Below are 23,964 nucleotides of genomic sequence, written 5' to 3'. Positions count from 1 at the left end.
TTGAAAAAGGGACCGAAAATGTGATGCAGTTTGTCGGTTCATCTTAAGCAACTGCGCCCACGGTGAATAGTACCTTATTAAGTTCCCTTTTTATGTGTAATAGGCTGTAGTAGTCAGTACTGATTGATTTGGTGCGTGATGTTCCATTTATTATACTTACCTCTCTTGTTAATGCTTCATATTTCTATTGGTAATACATTGTTACATCTACTTTTAAGTTCTTTATATGTTATTTCTTTTTCCCTTTCATTTCTTATATTTAGCAGACCATACACTTTGATTACACTGCGTCACTCCATTGGTATAGTGATGATGAGTGATAAGACCAGTCATATCATATCATAAATTGTGTGATGGAATCGGGGAAAGTTGCTGGACATTGCACAAAGTAAACTCATCATGAATTCTCCAAACTTCGTAACAACATCACAAACTACTTTTGGCTTAACAAAAAGTAGGTCAAAGCACTGACGGCTTCTAACTGCCAGGGCAGACCGCTAGTTTGGTTGATTTGATTATATTTATCCGCGCTTCTGGTCGCACAGCTCTTATATAATGCTGATGCAAAAATCATTTTGTTATATGCTTCACTCAACTTGTTTTTAAAAATAATTACTAATATAACAATTAGAATCTTACGTTGCCTCATGAAACTAGTATTACCTTCAGATAAGCAAGATATTGCTCTATTGCGCGGACGGAAAAAATATTGATTGGTCGTTTTTGGAAACTTTTATGAAAAAGTATCAGGTGAGATCTGTTTTCGAAATCGTTTCGATAATGCGTTAATATTTTAAATTCATTTTCATTGGGCATCGAACCTAATCATCGTGTTGACGGCTATATTCATGTCTATGAGCAATTGATTCGGTGAAATTATCGTACCCTATGTCGAAATCGATACAATACATCTTTCTCCTTTTAGCTGGATCTCCTGGATATTGCAGTCGATTTTCAGGCATCAAACGATATTTACCTTCGAAATTTGGAACGAGACACGAAAGCCTGCTTTTTTGGTTTTCAAGTCAATATTCATGCGATGTTCTTTGTTGAGAGAGAGGAAGACTTCAAAAAAATAGTCGAAGCTTGTCAACAAAACAAGGTAGTATTCATTACCTACCATTGTTTGCATATTTTGTAATTTGATCTCTCACTGATCTATCGCACCTTTCGCGTAGAATTTGCCGTAAGTTATGAGTTTCCATCTGTTATTTCGTTTATTTCTGCTACCCGAGCTATCGACTGCAGTTGCGGAATTCGTGATTTCTAATTATAATTGCATCAAAAGTACCTTATCATGGTCCGTGGTGCAAAGGCCATCAATGGCGGTAAGCATCACTATATCTCACAATATTAAAAAAGAATTAATCTTCCACAACAGATCGAATATATCAGATGCATATTGTACTGGGGATGTCGCGCTTCACTCGATGAGATTTCGTCTCTCGTCAACAACCCTAATTCAAGAAAAGTGACATTGATAAACTGCAGTATATGTGATATGCTGGGTGGGGACGAGTTGACGAAAGTCCGGAAGATTTCAACCGATCTAGATACCGAGTTGGAAGTGTTATACAGTGAGTCATTGTTTGGTTGCAGCGTATGTAATATTATCTGTATCAATGACTAGCATTCATGGTCATGACTTCATTGGTCATATGAAATCAGGCCATTCGTGGGCCTTTGTATGACACCGCCCACACGGAGAGGTGAATTTTGAACTTACATAGAACTGCAGAAACACCACGGTTTCGTCGCGGCTATCATGCTACGCATCCAATGTCATATCGATGAATTTATTATAAGGTGTCGGCATTTTCTATGAAATGCTCAATTCACGCAACAGGCGTGGTTCGTCTGTCAGTCGTCAAACTACTTGCACTTCCAACGTTACTAACGAAACTAGAAATCATGCTGATACAATTACATACAAGACAGGCTTAACTACTATAATCCACGACATTCGTTGATTTTACTGTAGTGCAGGGGCGGGCAACATACGGCCCGCGGGCCGGATCCGGCCCGCGAAGGGGTTTTGTCCGGCCCGCGGACAGTTTTCCGTCTTACATGATAATGTGACCCGCAGCCCCTGTCTGCCGAGATTCCCCACTACTTGCTTACTATGGCAGATTTTAGTGACTGTATGTTATTATATACGTGAATCCGCAGCGTGCGAGAGTGGAGCTTACGCATATAAGTTCGTCGAAGCGAGAAGACTTGCATTATCGGCATTTACGATGTACTCAACGCTAATGTTGTTTGTGGTAATCATGGTGATTGTCGATTAAACTGATCATTTACACCGGGCTGATATATCATATTTTCGAATCCGTAACCGCCGACTTGTACCACGGCACACTTCTAGGCTTTCGTAAGACACCGCTTATGTCAGGGGTCGCCAACTCAAAACGGGTCGCGGGCCACTTTACAAATTTCGTGGAGGACGGGGACCGCATGAATTCAATATCGAGATTAATTAAGCCACACAGTTGAGCAGCGACGCTATCTGGTCACCTACTCAACCCTAATAAATTGATATCTTGGTAAATTTGGGGTACCGGGCTTATCGAACGCGTTGAAATCTTAATTAGGAATTGCACCGTGTGTTCATTGATCAGCTGGAAGCAGACATGACGACGCCTGTATGACAATGCTATTCTCAAATCCACATTGTCTTCGTCTTTATAGGCGAGAAATGGTTTTGAAGTGACATTGCTGTCGTTAAAATGCATTCAATAAATACGATTTATTCCTTGTATACGTGGATAAATGGGCGAATAATGTATCGATTCCGCAATCCGGCCCGCCAAGAACTTAATTTTCCTATATCCGGCCCGCCGACTGGAGAAGTTGCCCGCCCCTGCTGTAGTGTGTAGTGATTAGTGTATGAAATTCAGGAATGATGTTTATAAATTGCAGAGTGAGTACTTGGATTTCGCGATAGGAATTTAGCTTGATCCTAAATTGCGAGCAATCGTGCTCCATACCTGCCCATAATTTCCGTGTTTTGCAATCCCTTATACACAATTATATATACACAATAATACACAATTATATCATACACAATTGTGCACAAAAATCGTATACCTCACCCAGTGACGTCGGATTTCCAAATATGTGGACTGAAAATGGTAGGGGATTCAGTTAGTGACTATTGTTTCAAATCACATCAGCACTCTTCACACACAAGCCACATAAGAAGCTACTATACATCATATTTGCAATCGAAGGCATAGGTATGGATGGAAAATTTAAAACAGCTCCATCGGTGAGAGGAAGTATTTCCTCTGCACTACATATTGGCCGTCGCAGCTACACGGAGCTACACGCAGTTACACCATACTAGGCCATCGGTTTGTGGAGTCGATAGCGTATTGTATCACTGCGCTGCGATTGTGCGATTGTTAGGGAAGAGTGTGTGAGGAAAATCTATATGTGCCTCGCCTGTTCATTTTTTCGGTCAATGCGCTGTCATTGTATGTAACAGGTAATATTTCACATTTCTTGAGGTGGTTTCGGTGCCCTGACGCTATTAATTTTTAGATTTTCTGAATAGCATTCGATCAATATCAGTTGATTATAAATTCCAAGCTGTTTATGATGAATTGCGCTATAGCAGGTGAGGCTTGGCCCAACTGTGCCTCACCGGTGCCTCGCCTCTCATTTCGAGCTCTATTTTTAGCAATAAATATGCAAATTACGTGATTTTGTATATTCAAGTTATTACAAGGTTCATGAACATTGAACATCGATGAAAAATATCCATAAATATTGGTGTTATATAATCATTTAAGGTTTCACAATTTCCTTTTACTTGACGACAGATGAGGCACTGCATCACTTGCCTCCAGTGACCGCACGTCAATGACCTCTACGTATAGCTCCTTTGCGTGACTAGTCGCTTTACTGATCTAGGTTGCATATGCTGGGAGTTCTATTGCTAAGAAGAGGTCATGAATACGTAATATTTTACGTCATGCAACATTCCACTCGTTATATCGACAAGTCTATTTATAAATGAATGGTGTATATTGTACATGTACAATATTTGAGTGCATCGACATTATAGCCAGTCACCTTTTATCGATACCGAAATCGTTTTGTTCATCGTAATTTAGTACTATCATTGATGAAATTGCATCCGGATTTACCGTTGATGTCGAAGATAAAATTTGCAAAATACCTCCGTATTTGGACTTAATTGAAAGCTCTGTTAACTCATTTATGCTGTAATGTTTTTATAATCCGCACCAGAACAGCGGGTGGTTTTTGGTAGTATCGCAGAAATCAACTAGCACGCTATTTTTTGCTCCATTCAAGGATTCAGAACACTAGAGATGTTATTATAATAGAGTTACTACTCTTTTACTGTGATCACTTGCCAATGCAAAATTTAATTAATGCCGTTTTTCGATACAGAAGTCGCACTTGATGGTATACAATACAAAATTCAGCAGATTTATTTTGCTATGTTTGTGGGTATTACGCTGGTAGTAAACAGATTGCAATTAATAAAGCGGAAGAAGCCAAGTAGCGGATAGGTTTTAGACTGCATAGTGGGATGCCTTCAGACAATGAAAAACGGGCTGGTTGCCAAACGTGACATGTGGCAGATGTCGATGTAATAATATAGTTTGGTTGAGAGGCTCCGGTAGGTGGGTGACTGTGGGTATGTAATGTGCAATTGCAATAGTTCGGAGATAGACTGACAACATTATGACGAGTGTTATCACTTCTGTATGATAAACGTAGACAAGTATTACAGGTAAAGGGAGGTAAAGAAACGACTTATCCAAGTCACCATCATCCACTGCCTTTATTCGTAACTGTGAAGCTTGTCAGTGCGAACCCACTACAAAATTGAAGGGTTATATTGGCGGTAGCTTATATTGCTGTAGCATTTTGTTCCCATTTCTACCTTTTCAGTTTCCCTACCCTTGTAGTTGGAACTTGATGATGAATGTAAATAGAAGCACTTGATACTGGATTGAAAATCCTTTCCCCAATTTTATGTATCCCGGATTTAACACCCAATACTGTTCAAAATTAGCCATGCATGACACTAATTTCAAATAAGTCTAGCGCAGTTTTGTCAATATGAGAATTGTAAAGTAACGTACCATGCGAAATCTTACTTCAAGGCAGACCACTTGACATATCTTAGTTATTTTTATTTCGTCCGTAGTTGGTCCAAATTTCTTTACAGAAACGCCTTTGGAACTAGGCATTTCAAGAAAATATATGAAAAGTATCGATGATGCAGAATATAATATTCAGTTTTTCAAACTTAGCACCCCATAATACATGTAAATAAAATAGAGCCAAGACTGTTACGCAGCGGCATATTTGAATGTTGAATCCCACCAAAAAATTCTTAAAAAATTGAGGGTCAATACCGCCAGTAATAAATACAAAACTGAATATGTTTCCTTTTATTCAGGATTTCGACGAGTTAAAGATGCCTGGGAGAGACTCGACGAAGAATTTTATTATGGGTGGGTCCATGTCACCAACGCCATAAAACCAGAATTAATACTAAGCCTTTCATACCATAGCAAATATGTGTATAAATTCAATAATTAGCGAGAAACGTAAATTTAAGAAATCCCGTTTTTGAATAGTTTTATTGATCTTATTAATGCTTGTGTGATCATGTTCTACATCCATCACATATCTAATGTCACCATTTCATTGCATAAAATGCACCAATTGTCGAAAGAAATTATATACGCTGTCTATGACATGGACCGGGATATTAAGAGACCCATTGGTTATCGCTGATACGTTAACTTACCAGTATCAATAATTGTAATTTGATATTTTACTTAGATGCTGATATTATAACTAGACCTTTATTCCTGCATTCCATGCTAGCAATAATTCTATATAGGGATTACACTTTTAATTGATACTCGGGAATTTTCAACTATATACCCTACTCAATGATTCTTATATCCCCGTCTTAATTTTCCGCATGTGCAATCCCTTATAAGGAAAATGCCATCCCGATCCATTTTACTCGCTTGTGTAGTTATGTACGTATAATTTTAGTCACGATTTGATACCAGTTTATGATCATTGAATATGTATATAATTTATCACGCTTCAAGAATCTAAACTGATGACCGAGCTTTGCTAACAATGGGTTAGCATTTAGGTGGTGTCTAACAAAACTTAGTGGGAACAGCCGATTCTTATCAGCCGATTCTTATCCCGCATAATGTTAAGTGGAGTTGCATGCAGCGTATTTGTCACGTTTAGGGTTGCATTTAAAACAAATGGTGTTTTAAAACACTTTGTTTAAAACATGTTTTAAACAGTGTTTTAAAAAAAGGCCTTTTTAAAAATAATCGTGTGTGTTTTTAAGTTGTAAAATTATGCCATAATTGTGTTAATACTTTACAAAAAACATGTTGTATGATCCTACGGACTTTTACCACCCGATTTAGTCGACGTATATTAATATGGGATGGTTGGAACCGTCAAAATAGTTGGTTTAACAGCAATAGTACATACATTTCGTGAAAGGAGCTATTTTTACCCTATATTTATATTGTCAATGTCAATCCACTATAACGTCAGAATTAGATATTCGTGACGTCATGGCTTTAAAAAAACATAAAAAAAAACAATAAAAGACATGTTTGAAATTAGGGCCTTGTTTTAAACATGTTTGTTTTAAATTGATTATTGTTTTAAATGCAACCCTAGTCACGTTACTCGAATCGAAAGTGTCAACCTAAATTTATTAATATTAATACATCATATTATAGGTCGTATCTTACAAAAAGCCTAGAACAGTGGTGGGGAACCTATGGCTCGCAGCCATATATGGCTCTTTTGGGTGTAAGATATGGCTCTTTGCCAAACATTTATTTTTGTCCTGAATTGATCAATATATTGCAGCGATCACGACCAGAATAAATATTCTCGTGGCAATATAAACATGTCTTTGAGAGGTAAAGACAATGCCTTCTTCAGGTTAAGGGGCTCGGACCCCCTCTTTTCAAAATCCTCAAATTTAAGTTATCCTGTCGCGTCGGTTACCAATATCTCTCGCGAAATCTATGTACCCTATACTCGAAATCTTGGATTGTGCAATACGTTGATTAATCAAAGAGCGTAGCAGACATGGCGATTCCCCTAACACAACGCAGTTTTGAAATACTCATTGTCTTCTTGAGCTACAGCGCGAAATGAACTGCCGTGGACGTGACATTCACAATTACAAGTTCGAATTACAAACAACGCCATAGCTATCCATGTTGTTTGGTAAGTAAATAGGCAGTACCAGCGATAAAATGTATGCGTGTAGCGCAACGTTATGTTACCGCCGAATATACTTTGATAATTGAGAAGTCGATCTGCACCTATTTAGATTTTCGGAAACAGTGTGTCGGTTACATTCGATTAATACCAGTTATTACAAATTCCGAGCTATTTACGATACATTGCGTTATCAATGGTGATGCTTGGCCCGTTGTTGTTGTTGTTGTTGTTGTTGTTACTATTGTACATATGGTGTTCGGCGACTATGGCCTTTTACACCAGGTCTCAAGAGTCTGGCCCGTCTGTGCCTTGCCTCTCATTTCAAGCTTTATTTTCGAACAATAAATATCAGTTTTTACAGAGAAAGTGTAGCGCACACGACGAATCCCATGTAGTGAGTTCGAATTAGTGCTAGCATGGCGTCATGAATTTTCAATTGTGACGTGACAGTTGATTGGTATGTATTGCTCTCCGAGAGTTAAAATTGAAAAGATTGGGCAAACATGGCTCTTCGGACAAAAAAGGTTACCGACTCCTGGCCTAGAACGAAAATAGATTGTACTAAAAGTCGCCAGTTCTGGAATCAATGATTCCGAAGCATATTAAAAAATATCGTCCTGTGATAAAATGACCAATGCAGTCATGGGAACATGAATATGCTAAATGAACAGCATCGCCAAATAAAAACAAATCCTACTTTCTATAGCCTTTCGTGTTTCGCAAATTGTCTTCGATATATATAGACGTTCACCCGGTTTCTGGTGTCCGACTCAACTGATATGAAACTGACATTAGCATAGGGTTGTAACCAAGTCGCAAGTCAATCTCACTTTTATTAGGGTGACCAATGACCATACGTCGTTGCACGTTGTACATTTGTTAGGGTTATCATACGTCCTCCTTTAGGAGGATTTGTCCTTTTTCTGGTTTTTGAAAATGTCCTCCGAGGGCGCCTAAATGTCCTACTTTTTGACAATTCGTTCTCCTTTAGACGTTTTAGAGCTAATATAGTGGACAGATTGTAGTGAGTATGGGCATAAATAGGAAATTCGTAGTTCGAACGAAAGCGACGTCCTTAGCCACCTCATAAAGTGAAAGAAAATGGTGTAATTTGGGGCACCGAACGAGAAAGTTGACCTTTTTTTTAGTCAACCGACCACGGAGTGGGAAAAATTCAAGCTTTCCCTCCAGTTTTCTAAGTTTAAAAATTTTGAGTGTCCACCTTTCCCGATTTCAAAATATGGTAACCCTACTTTTACATTACATTTCCCATTACACATTTGAAAAACTGACTAGAGTCGAGTCGAGTCATCAAAAATCATTCCGCGAGTCGGACTCGAGTCGAGTCATAACTGGAGCCATTAGCATTACAACCTTGGGCATTAGGCAAATACATTTGCATTGTTTAGTAACCAAATCTTTTCGCTCCCCCTCCGATCATTCATATGGGACGTTCCAATCTCGGAAAAAGTTTGCTCGTTTACGGCGTTGTATGGTGGATGGCGACGGAGTGCGTGACGGTCTTTTCTATTGACGGTCAGTGTAGTGAGCAGTTCGTTGCACTGCTCCTGTTCGACTTTGATTAATGTCGTAACTTTAGATTTCAGAGTATTGCCAGCATGTATTTACTGTTTTCTGGACTATCTACTGTCAATTTGAAATACTCAGCAGTCAGCCATACAGCGCAACCAGCGACTGGAACCCAGTTCTGTCATAAAACTGTACTTACTCCCTATCAATGCTCTCTCTAATTTTTCACGAGTCTGCGTCCACTCATCAAGTCACTGCGTGGCCCCTGGACAACAGTGCGTACCGACTAAAAAAAGGTCATCACTTCGGCGTTCTTGTGCGCGGTACAGATTTTTCTGTGCGCGGCTACGCACGCGCGCAGCTTAGAGGGAGCATTGGTCCCTATGGACACATAGTGTGGGCGATTTCTGACGAAGTACTATATATTCCTCTCATTCACAGTTACTCATCTTTCAGAGTGAAAAGATGAAGACGGAATATGGAAACGAAAATATCTTACAAGAGTGAACACCACGGTGTCATTACAATCCCATAAAATTGAGATGCTCTAAGCAGAATGACTTGGCTGAATTTCGAAGTTAGAGCTGAAGACTGAGCGCCTATTTTATGCAGCTCATACGAGCCCAATTCCATGTTCTTCTGCTGAATTTACATATATGAGAGAGATATTGAACTTTATAATGAAGTTCTGTGTCTCCAAGAGTCTCTACAAATATGTAACGAAATGAGCCTCGAAAGATTTTTCTACTCGACGCTCGATATTTCCACAATTTCTTGCTTTGTAATGTCTATTACCGAATAATGCATTTTGAACAGGCTTGTTTAACTTAGGGTCTTAGGCATTTGAGAAACCAGATATTGAAAATGCCAAAATATTACATTTTGATAATTTGGATTTTAATAATTATTGAAGTAATAACGCCGACAGGAATTGAAACGACTGCGTTTCAGGTGAAAAAGCATGTGTATACAACTATACATACAAGCATAAAAAGCAGGGATTGTTAAACTGGGGTCGGTGAAAGACAGCCCACTCAGTAGAGCAGCATATTTATGAAGTAACTCTTCCGACGCTTCTTGAAAGCGAGTTCAGCCCTCGAAAGATCATGAAGCGCTGAATATCTTTTGTAAAGGACTGACAACAGTCTTTCCATCACTCGCTGCCGTGGAAGCTGATTTTACCAAATTGGTTGCGAGGAAAGTGAATTCAAAAAAAACTAATTGACCTGAGTTAAGAAGCACTGCTTCAGTGCAGAAAATTCAGCTCCATTATAGTTGAAACAATCAAGTGTTGAGAGGAAAATGTATTTATCGTAGGTAGGCTAACGTCTTATTGTTTAAGGGCGCTGATTCTGAGTGGATACCGCACGTTTTGTGGATTCCTTTGATATATATTGTATTTCTCACAACGCATACGGAAGGACGCTAAGCAAGGCCTTTTAAATTGCTGAAATTGATTTTAGCTACAAAATATTGTTGCTGCTGTTTCAAAATAAGCTATTATCAGTGCCCAGCATCAATATCCCTCACTAGCTGAAACGGCGTCGGCGATGTCTACAGCATCAAGGGAGAATCAACTGATATGAATGTGCATGGGCAATTGGGAAAATTGCTATGACGTGCAATGACCCAGACACTGCGAAGACCGAGACGTTTAGTAAAGGGCCTAATTAGTACTCCCCACAGGATTAAAGCTTTTCGAGAAGATAGCCTTTCAGCTAGTGCAGTGTCTCGTAAGACCAATATCAATTCCTTGGTCGCTGAAAAGCATTGTCAGCTATCATCTGCAGCACATATTTGAAAATGCTTTTATATGCATGACCAATTGACCATGATATTTTTGTCGAGGTGCTTTGACGACGAAGATGCGATACGACCATGCGGTCACTAGTCTGCACCTCCGTTTCTTCTCTTCCATGCTATCCTTGGATGCTGAGCGCCTAGCAGGATAGCTGCGGATTCCAGTTTTCGAGTCTTTGGTCTGACCGGGCCGGGGATCGAGCCGTCGACCTACCGTTCAAGAAGCCGTACGCATCACCATTACACTATCTCGCTCGGTTGAATTAGTATTTCTTTAATAAAATATTTCTTATTTTGTTGGAACTATGCCCGTGCTAAAAGTGTGGCCTATTTTACGACCCGCATACTCTATGAAGTTTGAAAAGTGGCCCTCGACCCGTTTTCAGTTGGCAGTCCCTGTTCTAATGAGAGAGAGAGAGGAATTTAGGAACTTTTTTGGCTTATTACCAACAATGATTCAACTATGTATGTTCTCGCGAAACTATTATTTTGGTAGCAGGTTCCTTTAATACCGCATTGTCGCCCGCATGACATGTTTCATCACCGTCAATATGGCTCAGAAACAAGATTTGGAACTATCTTATCGTCTAACATTATTGCCGCACAGCGAGTGTAATTCAAATAGGAATAAGTGGTGCTTGACTTTTTAGCGTTCGTTGGACCGTTGAGCGTCAACCACCGTTGAAACTGTATGGACAAAATACATGAAACATCCAAGTAAACACAGTACAGAACAAAGATGTAGAAAGCCGAGCCTGATATAGTAGATATTAGATCTCGGCAGGTCGTAGAAAGGGGGATTTTGTGTCGACCCAATTCAATGTCTTTTCCATGTCCTTCAATAATGTAAATATTATGCAGATGCTACAGTCTTTAAACATGGTGAGTAGAATGTAGATCCTACATTAAAAGAATATCCTGATATAATAACCTGTTTTCTACCACTGGGGATAACCTGATCACGGCTGCGTACACACACACACACACACCACTTTATCTACTACATATTAATCACATTTGCGGTAAGTTAATTCAAAACGAATTGGCAAGTAAATAATGCCGGTGTAAAAAATGAAACGAACGAAATTACTTGTAGGGCCAAGTAGCAATAAATGAAACTATGAGAACAGTCAGTAATCAGAAGGTTTCATCGTCTGATGATGATAATCCCTCTGGCGTTTCCTTTTCAACACCCTGTAGAAATAAAATGAAAATGACGATTATTAGCTAAGACATTCGTACAGCGAAAATGGCAGAGGTAGCGAGTAACGAATGACTCCTACATTTTTTTCACCCATACTTACTAAAATGGATTTGATTCTGGACTATTTCCACTCAAGTTTTCAAGTTTTTATTATTATATTCTTTATTATTATATGACTAGAGAACTGACTTCAATCGCCACTTCTACTTGATTATCAAGATCAACGATGACTACTTCAGCAATCTTTGAAAACAGCCACTAACACAAAAAGAATTCTTGACTAAAATTTCTTCACATTCTGTCAAAAATGATCAATTCAACAATCCAAATGAATCAGTTATTTGGCAGCTAGTTGGAGAGATATATACTCAAGTCTAGAAAGTGGAATGATACTCTGCCTGGAAAGCTGAAGACCTAACAATACTGTGTACAGAGAACAAAACATTTGAGTGGCGGCACTGGTATAGACATTAACAAATTATTAGAATTGACAGCAAGATAACCAGCAAGACATTAAAATGAGAATTAGTGCAGTTTCTTAGGCTGTAGTGATACTCAGCCAGTAATTCACCTAGCAGAGAGCAAATCGTTTATCCAAGTGAAAATGGTTTGTTACCCAGGGAAAAAATATATTTCCAAGTAAAAAAGGTTTGTTACCCAGGGAAAAAATATATTTCCAAGTGAAAAAGGTTTGTTACCCAGGGAAAAAAATATATTTCCAAGTGAAAAAGGTTTGTTACCCAGGGAAAAATAGATTTCCAAAGGAAAAGGGGTTTGTCACTCTGGATAAACGATTGATCACCAAGTGAAAATGCATTGTTACTCCGAGGAAACGATAAATCTCCAAAGGTCAATGGTATTTTGCTGACCTCCAGGTGAAAATGGTAATTTTACTTGGGTAGGTATCGTTTGTTCAGTGTTAGTGATGTTGTTAAACGTTGTCGATTGACGTTGGTATCCCGTTATTGTATTGCTATGAGTGTGAAAAGGATTTACACATCTTGTGCAGAGTATCAGAGTGTCGCGACAGTAAAGATATTTTTCGCGTGACGAACCAAGATCGTTGTTTAAATGTTAATGCATGCATTTCGATTACCGAGTTGCTGTACAATAGAGATGACTCTACATTAGACCACGCAGTGTGCTTCGATTAAAACCACAAGACCACATGTAAAACTATTCGCACAACTCGATGATGTTGATATAGTGTTACTGAAATTAATTATTACCTATTTACACAACATAAAAATAACAACCTTGTCGTAGTAAGTAAGTTTCTTGAACTTGTGCTTGATGAAAACGAATGGTGACAAGTATACTTTTGTGTTTGAGTGAAAAAGAATTATTTAGAGTAGTGGCAGTTTGTGACCAACGTATGCAAATTGATCGTATGATATGACAATATACGCTTTCATCAACATAACGACTTGACACTGGAAAAAACACTTTCACGTTATTCAATAAATCGATTCTCGAGACTTGTTACTTGTACGATGTACCGTTGGTGAGCAAACTATAACGGCCATTTTGTATGATAGTATGTTTTAGTTGTATTGTTGTGAGGACAACCATATGATGACTCGGCACTTTTCATTAGCAAAGTAAATTGTTTTGCGCGTTAGATTTGTGGAACGTAAGTCGAATACATACTCTTTTGTGGAAGTAAATGTATTACTGCGATGACGTTGGTAGACCTCTCGAGCAGTGAACAGGGTTTTTGTTTTTGAAAGATATATCGATGTCGGTATAATGTTTTCTAAAAGTCAAACTCGGGCGGATATCATGACTGTATAGGACTTACGATAAACATTATGCTTATACAACTTTGTTACAAGAACTATGATATTTCTGTAAGGTGTGTCGGATTATTTGAATATTTAGATGCGTGACCATTCGTGTAAAAAGTTCTTGTGACATCAGAAACAGTTTGTAGAGTATAACCAAACATTTAGTTTCGTAGTGTGAGGATATCGAGTAAAGTTGATTACTTTGCGTGATGTAAATATCCTTCGTACTTTTGTAAGAGTTGTAGGGATGATCATTCGTATCCTACAAAGTAACTAGTTGATACAACAAAATATTGAATGACCGCTAACACACTGAGTTCATAACCCAAGATAGTGAAAATTGTTTACACTAACATAATTCGTATCCAGCAAAACTATAGACGGAGTTTAAATCTAGATTGTATTAGGCGAAGTGATGAGTACCTCCAGTAATAAAATCGAAACGGCCAAAACAAATTTTCTATGTCTTGGTTGTTGTAAATAACTATTTGGTATGATATTACTTGAGTGTGTGACAATTCGTATCCGTCGAGGTTGAATGTTTAACAATATCGAAATGAATCTAGATCACATGAAGTATATTACATTGATCACAATAGGATCGATGAGAATGTAAACCACATATAGGGCCGTATGCACCAACATTGAACACGTTCAAGTCTGATCGTCTGTTCGCTCGAACATAACTCAAACGAAACATCAGTTCAAAATTTTTCGCGATGCACCATCGATATTTAAACGCCGTTCAGACGAACTGATGATAATTGAGACGAGCTAGCGTTCAGTAAATAGATGCTCAATTTGCCCCCTGAAAAGCTACTCAAGGCCGACCGAATGGTAAACAAAACAAGGTTTTTGTGGAACTCAGCGGTCGCTAGCGCGATGTCCATTTCAATGATGAGCAGCTGAGCACATTCACAAAACTCCGGCTATATTTCTGTAACCATTTTCGAATCAAATACCATTGCTAGCTTTGCCATCATGCTTTTAAAGTTCCAAAATTTAGTCATGGCTTTACTGGCGATGCCCTGCCAGGAGGTAAATTGAAGGACAGGGCGAAAATTTACAATATCCTGGCTTATGAATATATATTTGACACCACACTGTCTGTAAAAATCGAGGGCCAATGGCTCTTTACACCCACTGTCCTCACCCCGCACAACTTGTTCTGTGTGTTCACAGTGTGGAATATCACCTTCATTGTTTTACCCACATTCGAATCTAACCCGAACGGAATGAGTGTCCTGTGCTTCCTTAATTTCTTGGGAGTACCTTACTGTCACCTTGAGAATCATCAGTGCTCCCCTAATCAATTGCGCAAAACTTGCCGAGATTCCACCATTACTGTGTTCTCTCAATAGCCCGACAATCCCATCCAACTACCATATCTGCACAGCATATATTCAACATTCTCAACTGATAAAGTAACACAAATCGACAGACTTATTTCATTGTTCATGACCATGTTGTATACTTGAACAGTTTGAAAAGAACTGAAATCCTTCAATTTGCATTTTTGTCAAGTAAATAGGAATCTCCAGGGTCTGGTCTTCATCATCACACAATAAATTATCATGATAGCCAAACACATGAAATGAAAATAGTCTACAAATACAAACTCATCCAAGTAAAAACCTTTTCATTCAATCATGAGTACTGCACAGTGTGCACACCTAACATTTTCTGCTCTAGACAAGATAAAATACCATGCTATTCATACTTTCAAGCATTATTGTAAGCACCTTGCTAGAGATAAAAGATGATTTGTTATAGAATATGTAAGATTTGTACATCCCTTATCATAGTGCCAACCGAAGCATTTTTCAGAGTCGATCTAATCATTCACTTTATTTCGATTGGTGGTATATTCATATTTTTGGCGGGTTGACTCAAGCATCAAACTTCGGAATGACGATCAGTCAAAATATAAAGCAATTGACTTTCGGACCAAGGTAGTTAGTCCCATCATCACACAGGCACAGTAGGCTACATCAATATCAGAATGGACAACCTTCAGTTGCATGTTGATGCTATTGTAGAAATTGAGATGAATGTGGTCCATGTTGATGTAGGCAACATTCCCCCAACATGGTACAATTCCAAATCGGTCATATTTGCACATTTCCATGACTGGTTTCTTGATTTCACGGTCCTACCACTCGAGTATTCTTGTAGTCATTGACTTTTTGGGGAATTTGGCACAGACAGCAAACTTTGTAATGATATTCAGCCCAAATCTCTAGCAATTGACGTTCGACCCAGGGCAGTTTGTCACCTCTTTGAGCATGAGCAGTAAATCAATATCAGAATGAATGACCTTCAATTACATGTTGACGATATTGTAGAAATCGAGATGAATGTGGTCCATGTTGATGTAGGCTACCTTCCCCCAACATGATTCAATTCCAAAGCAGTCATATTATGCACATTTCCATGACTGGTTTTTTGATTTCTCGGTCCTACCACTAGAGTACTCCTGCAGTCATTGACTTTTTGGGGAATTTGACTCAGACAGATAACTTTGTAAGGCCCCGTGGATATACTCAGCTATCGCAGCTATCGCAGCTCCCGCAGCTATCGCAGCTATCACTTGTGGATATACTCAGCTATCACAGCTATCGCAGCTATCACCAAAAATCGCAGACATACAGGTCATTTAAAGGTCACGTATCGTTTAGGCGCAGCTATCAGCTCCGGAGCACGTCTGGGTTCAAATAGTGCGCAGCTATCAGCTTCGGAGCACGTCCGGGATGAAATAGTGCGCAGCTATCAGCTCTGGAGCACATCTGGGTTCAAATAGTGCGCAGCTATCAGCTCCGGGGCACGCCCAGATGCAAATAGTGCGCAGCTATCAGCTCAAAAGCACGTCTGGGTTCAAATAGTGCGCAGCTATCAGTTCCGGAGCAAGTCTGAGTTGAAATAGTGGACAGCTATCAGCTCCGGAGTAAGTCCGGATGCAAATAGTGCGCAGCTATCAGCTCCGGAGCACATGTGGACTCGAATTTTGCGCAACCATCGGCTCCAGAGGTAGTCCGGGTTCAAATAGTGCGCAGCTATCAGTTCCGGAGCAAGTCTGAGTTGAAATAGTGCGCAGCTATCAGCTCAGGAGCACATGTGGACTCGAATTATGCGCAGCTATCGGCTCCAGAGGTAGTCCGGGTTTAAATAGTGCGCAGTTATCAGCTCAAAAGCACGTCTGGGTTCAAATAGTGCGCAGCTATCAGTTCCGGAGCAAGTCTGAGTTGAAATAGTGCGCAGCTATCAGTTCCGGAGCAAGTCTGAGTTGAAATAGTGCGCAGCTATCAGCTCAAAAGCACGTCTGGGTTCAAATAGTGCGCAGCTATCAGCTTCGGAGCACGTCCGGGATGAAATAGTGCGCAGCTATCAGCTCTGGAGCACATCTGGGTTCAAATAGTGCGCAGCTATCAGCTCCGGGGCACGCCTAGATGCAAATAGTGCGCAGCTATCAGCTCAAAAGCACGTCTGGGTTCAAATAGTGCGCAGCTATCAGTTCCGGAGCAAGTCTGAGTTGAAATAGTGGACAGCTATCAGCTCCGGAGCAAGTCCGGATGCAAATAGTGCGCAGCTATCAGCTCCGGAGCACATGTGGACTCGAATTTTGCGCAACCATCGGCTCCAGAGGTAGTCCGGGTTCAAATAGTGCGCAGCTATCAGTTCCGGAGCAAGTCTGAGTTGAAATAGTGCGCAGCTATCAGCTCAGGAGCACATGTGGACTCGAATTATGCGCAGCTATCGGCTCCAGAGGTAGTCCGGGTTGAAATAGTGCGCAGTTATCAGCTCAAAAGCACGTCTGGGTTCAAATAGTGCGCAGCTATCAGTTCCGGAGAAAGTCTGAGTTGAAATAGTGCGCAGCTATCAGTTCCGGAGCAAGTCTGAGTTGAAATAGTGCGCAGCTATCAGTTCCGGAGCAAGTCTGAGTTGAAATAGTGCGCAGCTATCAGCTCAGGAGCACGTCCGGGTTGAAATAGTGCGCAGCTATCAGCTCCAGAGGTAGTCTGGGTTCAAATAGTGCGCAGCTATCAGTTCCGGAGCAAGTCTGAGTTGAAATAGTGCGCAGCTATCAGCTCAGGAGCACGTCCGGGTTGAAATAGTGCGCAGCTATCAGCTCCAGAGGTAGTCTGGGTTCAAATAGTGCGCAGCTATCAGCTCAAAAGCACGTCTGGGTTCAAATAGTGCGCAGCTATCAGTTCCGGAGCAAGTCTGAGTTGAAATAGTGCGCAGCTATCAGTTCCGGAGCAAGTCTGAGTTGAAATAGTGCGCAGCTATCAGTTCCGGAGCAAGTCTGAGTTGAAATAGTGCGCAGCTATCAGCTCAGGAGCACGTCCGGGTTGAAATAGTGCGCAGCTATCAGCTCCAGAGGTAGTCTGGGTTCAAATAGTGCGCAGCTATCAGCTCCGGAGCAAGTCTGAGTTGAAATAGTGCGCAGCTATCAGCTCAGGAGCACGTCCGGGTTGAAATAGTGCGCAGCTATCAGTTCCAGAGGTAGTCTGGGTTCAAATAGTGCGCAGCTATCAGTTCCGGAGCAAGTCTGAGTTGAAATAGTGCGCAGCTATCAGTTCCGGAGCAAGTCTGAGTTGAAATAGTGCGCAGCTATCAGTTCCGGAGAAAGTCTGAGTTGAAATAGTGCGCAGCTATCAGTTCCGGAGCAAGTCTGAGTTGAAATAGTGCGCAGCTATCAGTTCCGGAGCAAGTCTGAGTTGAAATAGTGCGCAGCTATCAGTTCCGGAGCAAGTCTGAGTTGAAATAGTGCGCAGCTATCAGCTCAGGAGCACGTCCGGGTTGAAATAGTGCGCAGCTATCAGCTCCAGAGGTAGTCTGGGTTCAAATAGTGCGCAGCTATCAGCTCCGGAGCAAGTCTGAGTTGAAATAGTGCGCAGCTATCAGCTCCGGAGCAAGTCCGGATGCAAATAGTGCGCAGCTATCAGCTCCGGAGCACATGTGGACTCGAATTTTGCGCAACTATCGGCTCCAGAGGTAGTCCAAGTTCAAATAGTGCGCAGCTATCAGTTCCGGAGCAAGTCTGAGTTGAAATAGTGCGCAGCTATCAGCTCAGGAGCACGTCCGGGTTGAAATAGTGCGCAGCTATCAGCTCCAGAGGTAGTCTGGGTTCAAATAGTGCGCAGCTATCAGTTCCGGAGCAAGTCTGAGTTGAAATAGTGCGCAGCTATCAGCTCAGGAGCACGTCCGGGTTGAAATAGTGCGCAGCTATCAGCTCCAGAGGTAGTCTGGGTTCAAATAGTGCGCAGCTATCAGCTCCGGAGCAAGTCTGAGTTGAAATAGTGCGCAGCTATCAGCTCCGGAGCAAGTCCGGATGCAAATAGTGCGCAGCTATCAGCTCCGGAGCACATGTGGACTCGAATTTTGCGCAACTATCGGCTCCAGAGGTAGTCCGAGTTCAAATAGTGCGCAGCTATCAGTTCCGGAGCAAGTCTGAGTTGAAATAGTGCGCAGCTATCAGCTCAGGAGCACGTCCGGGTTGAAATAGTGCGCAGCTATCAGCTCCAGAGGTAGTCTGGGTTCAAATAGTGCGCAGCTATCAGTTCCGGAGCAAGTCTGAGTTGAAATAGTGCGCAGCTATCAGCTCAGGAGCACGTCCGGGTTGAAATAGTGCGCAGCTATCAGCTCCAGAGGTAGTCTGGGTTCAAATAGTGCGCAGCTATCAGCTCAAAAGCACGTCTGGGTTCAAATAGTGCGCAGCTATCAGTTCCGGAGCAAGTCTGAGTTGAAATAGTGCGCAGCTATCAGTTCCGGAGCAAGTCTGAGTTGAAATAGTGCGCAGCTATCAGCTCAAAAGCACGTCTGGGTTCAAATAGTGCGCAGCTATCAGTTCCGGAGCAAGTCTGAGTTGAAAGAGTGCGCAGCTATCAGCTCAGGAGCACGTCCGGGTTGAAATAGTGCGCAGCTATCAGTTCCAGAGGTAGTCTGGGTTCAAATAGTGCGCAGCTATCAGTTCCGGAGCAAGTCTGAGTTGAAATAGTGCGCAGCTATCAGCTCAGGAGCACGTCCGGGTTGAAATAGTGCGCAGCTATCAGCTCCAGAGGTAGTCTGGGTTCAAATAGTGCGCAGCTATCAGCTCCGGAGCACATGTGGACTCGAATTTTGCGCAACTATCGGCTCCAGAGGTAGTCCGGGTTGAAATAGTGCGCAGCTATCAGCTCAAAAGCACGTCTGGGTTCAAATAGTGCGCAGCTATCAGTTCCGGAGCAAGTCTGAGTTGAAATAGTGCGCAGCTATCAGCTCAAAAGCACGTCCGGGTTCAAATAGTGCGCAGCTATCAGCTCCGGAGCAAGTCCGGATGCAAATAGTGCGCAGCTATCAGCTCCGGAGCACATGTGGACTCGAATTTTGCGCAACTATCGGCTCCAGAGGTAGTCCGAGTTCAAATAGTGCGCAGCTATCAGTTCCGGAGCAAGTCTGAGTTGAAATAGTGCGCAGCTATCAGCTCAAAAGCACGTCTGGGTTCAAATAGTGCGCAGCTATCAGTTCCGGAGCAAGTCTGAGTTGAAAGAGTGCGCAGCTATCAGCTCAGGAGCACGTCCGGGTTGAAATAGTGCGCAGCTATCAGCTCCAGAGGTAGTCTGGGTTCAAATAGTGCGCAGCTATCAGTTCCGGAGCAAGTCTGAGTTGAAATAGTGCGCAGCTATCAGCTCAGGAGCACGTCCGGGTTGAAATAGTGCGCAGCTATCAGCTCCAGAGGTAGTCTGGGTTCAAATAGTGCGCAGCTATCAGCTCCGGAGCACATGTGGACTCGAATTTTGCGCAACTATCGGCTCCAGAGGTAGTCCGGGTTGAAATAGTGCGCAGCTATCAGCTCAAAAGCACGTCTGGGTTCAAATAGTGCGCAGCTATCAGTTCCGGAGCAAGTCTGAGTTGAAATAGTGCGCAGCTATCAGTTCCGGAGCAAGTCTGAGTTGAAATAGTGCGCAGCTATCAGTTCCGGAGCAAGTCTGAGTTGAAATAGTGCGCAGCTATCAGCTCAAAAGCACGTCTGGGTTCAAATAGTGCGCAGCTATCAGTTCCGGAGCAAGTCTGAGTTGAAATAGTGCGCAGCTATCTGCTCAGGAGCACGTCCGGGTTGAAATAGTGCGCAGCTATCAGCTCCAGAGGTAGTCTGGGTTCAAATAGTGCGCAGCTATCAGCTCCGGAGCAAGTCTGAGTTGAAATAGTGCGCAGCTATCAGCTCCGGAGCAAGTCCGGATGCAAATAGTGCGCAGCTATCAGCTACGGAGCACCTGTGGACTCGAATTCATTCATTGCATTGCATGCAAGGACTATCTTCCTGATTTTCAGTGTACATGCGGTGAACAGATATTCTGACATCTACACGGGATCAAAAGAAATTTCGTTACTTTGTATTAAAAGCTCTGCTCACGAATAATTATGCTGACTAACACCTGTGCGATTCCGTGGATGTAGTGTAGGCCTTCCCTACTATCGGCTCTGCCTATCATAGATATTCACTGATCTGATATCGGACGTGTGCGACTGCAGGTATAGTATATTGAGGCCTATATACTCACTACACGGGCCTTATACGTATCTAATTAATATAATGCATGGCCCAAAGACAATATTTCGATACTGGTGCACCAGAAGAAGGGTGTGTTACTTTGATTGGTATCTCATGAATAAAATATAGCTCGGAGACCTACTCGCCTGGGAACTATATCAAACTACTATGAGTAAATAATCCGCTGCACATTCCATGCATAAGGGTACGTGCCAACAAGCCTGATTCAAACATATTTTCATGAAATATATCCGCGATTGGATGAAACGAAAGTCTCACGTTTTATATAATGACTACAGCGGAGTTATTGCCGTCGAAAAATTTGGATTATGAATAAAATAGTATTTACCGTGATTAATTCTTTAATTATTTATTATAGTGGTGCCCATCATAAATACTATTTTATTCAAATCCAAATTTTTCGACGGCAATAACTCCGCTTCCACTGTTTGGAATTGAACCAAATTTTTTGTTATTTATTTTTTTTAAATAAATTGAATCTTTCTTCTCCTGTAGCAATGCGGCTACTGGTTGGAATTGAACCAAATTCAACATCCAAGTCATGACTAGAGTCAGGGTTGTAATCAATCGATCATGAATCGACTCAAGTCACAATTTTCTGATGACTCGACTTGACTCAAGTCATTTTCTCAAAATACGGAAATGACTCGACTCAACTCGAGTCTATATGTGTAATTGCACATGACTCGAACCAAGTCATTATGACTCGAGACTTAGACGGCCAAGACCGACATTTCATTGAAATTTCGAAGAATTGTAAATTAACCACCCTATTGTTACTGATACTTGAAAATGCGACCAGAAACATTTAAAAGTGAGGAAAATTAGTAGCCTATATTATGAATGCGAACCATTCGATATCACCAAAGCGAGTTATAGAAAGTGGGTTTAACAAGACTTTAAATGGAAAACGAGCAGTCAACACATCTACAGGATAACTTGGACTCGGACTCGAGTCATAATACCATGACTCGGACTCGAACCTCTGCTCGATGACTTGGACTCGGACTTGACTCGGTGGCGAATTGAAAATGACTTCACTGGACTCGATTTAAAACTATAAAACTGAGAGTGACTTCTGACTCGGAGCCTTGTTACAACCCTGACTCGAGTCATCCCAACACTGGCCCAGACGTGCTCTGGAGCTGATATCTGCGCACTATTTGCACCCGGACTTGCTCCAGAGCTGATAGCTGCGCACTATTTCAACCCGGACGTGCTCCGGAGCTGATAGCTGCGCACTATTTCAACCCAGACGTGCTTTTGAGCTGATAGCTGCGCACTATTTGCATCCGGGCGTGCTCCGAAGCTGATAGCTGCGCACTATTTCAACCCAGACGTCCTCCTGAGCTGATAGCTGCGCACTATTTCATATCGGACGTGCTCCGAAGCTGATAGCTGCGCACTATTTGAACCCAGACGTGCTTTTGAGCTGATAGCTGCGGACTATTTGCATCCGGGCGTGCTCCGGAGCTGATAGCTGCGCACTATTTGAACCCAGACTACCTCTGGAGCTGATAGCTGCGTACTATTTCAACCCAGACGTGCTCCTGAGCTGATAGCTGCGCACTATTTCACCCCGGACGTGCTCCTGAGCTGATAGCTGCGCACTATTTCAACCCGGACTACCTCTGGAGCCGATAGCTGCGCACTATTTCAACTCAGACTTGCTCCCGAGCTGATAGCTGCGCACTATTTGCATCTGGGCGTGCTCCGGAGCTGATAGCTGCGCACTATTTGAACCCAGGCGTGCTCCAAAGCTGATAGCTGCGCACTATTTCATCACGGACGTACTCCGGATCTGATAGCTGCGCACTATTTCAACCCGGACTACCTCTGGAGCCGATAGCTGCGCATAATTCGAGTCCACATGTGCTCCGGAGCTGATAGCTGCGCACTATTTCAACTCAGACTTGCTCCGAAACTGATAGCTGCGCACTATTTGAACCCGGACTACCTCTGGAGCCGATAGTTGCTCATAATTCGAGTCCACATGTGCTCCGGAGCTGATAGCTGCGCACTATTTGAACCCAGATGTGCTCCAGAGCTGATAGCGGCGCACTATTTCATCTCGGACGTGCTCCGAAGCTGATAGCTGCGCACTATTTGAACCCAGATGTGCTCCAGAGCTGATAGCTGCGCACTATTTCATCCCGGACGTGCTCCGAAGCTGATAGCTGCGCCCTATTTGAACCCAGACGTGCTGCGGAGCTGATAGCTGCGCCCTAAACGATACGTGACCTTTAAATGACCTGTATGTCTGCGATTTTTGGTGATAGCTGCGATAGCTGTGATAGCTGAGTATATCCACAAGTGATAGCTGCGATAGCTGCGGGAGCTGCGATAGCTGAGTATATCCACGGGGCCCTGGTTTTTTGATTTCTCGGTCCTACCACTAGAGTACTCCTGCAGTCATTGACTTTTTGGGGAATTTGACTCAGACAGATAACTTTGTAATGATATTCAGCCAAAATCTCTAGCGATTGATATACGAGCCAGAGTTAGTCCCCTCTTCTTTGCGAAGTACATCAAAATCGGAATCGATAACCTTCAGTTTCATGGTGATTCTTTTGTATATGTATATGTGTCTTCTTCCAACATAATATTATTGCATATTATGCACATTTTTGAGGATGGTCTCTTGGCCGACATCACTTGATAATGCCGGTTCTCTTTGACTGTGACCTAATCCGAGAATCTCCAGATTAGTGAAACGCTTTATCGTTGTTAGGACGTGTATATATTTCACTCATGTAACCTAAAACCTGTAAAATTACTATAATATAGAGATTTGCAAGACATGCGGCTCCAAAACCAACCTA

The 23,964-nt window shown here is 41.9% G+C and overlaps 2 protein-coding genes across 17 annotated transcripts in view; both read left to right on the top strand.

The window, feature by feature from the left end:
- The window catches only part of LOC145457948 (uncharacterized), a 41,903-nt gene extending 32,200 nt beyond the window's left edge, over window positions 1-9,703 (top strand). The window contains exons 8-14 of one of the 14 annotated variants that reach the window (XR_013921043.1): window positions 670-750; window positions 926-1,102; window positions 1,382-1,577; window positions 3,544-3,619; window positions 5,441-5,495; window positions 7,191-7,272; window positions 9,256-9,703. Coding sequence is in view for 8 of the 14 variants with exons in the window: in XM_080336247.1 (XP_080192373.1) it covers window positions 670-750; window positions 926-1,102; window positions 1,382-1,577; window positions 5,441-5,495; window positions 8,679-8,787 (618 nt within the window). In the remaining 6 variants the exon portion in view is untranslated. Of the gene's footprint in view, window positions 1-669; window positions 751-925; window positions 1,103-1,381; window positions 1,578-3,543; window positions 3,620-5,440 lie in introns of all 14 variants that reach the window. The other 13 variants (XR_013921038.1, XR_013921047.1, XR_013921046.1 and 10 more) reach the window with 13 other exon arrangements.
- LOC145457889 (uncharacterized) overlaps window positions 1-23,964 on the top strand; it is a 444,934-nt gene that overhangs the window by 316,762 nt on the left and 104,208 nt on the right. The gene's annotated exons all lie outside the window — the stretch shown is intronic.

The sequence above is a fragment of the Botryllus schlosseri genome, chromosome 2, assembly GCF_051294905.1.
Source record: "Botryllus schlosseri isolate E-star chromosome 2, Bs_hap1, whole genome shotgun sequence".
NCBI lineage: Eukaryota > Metazoa > Chordata > Ascidiacea > Stolidobranchia > Styelidae > Botryllus > Botryllus schlosseri.
Note: the sequence above shows the minus strand (reverse complement) of the source record. Positions and strands in the feature narration are given on the sequence as shown.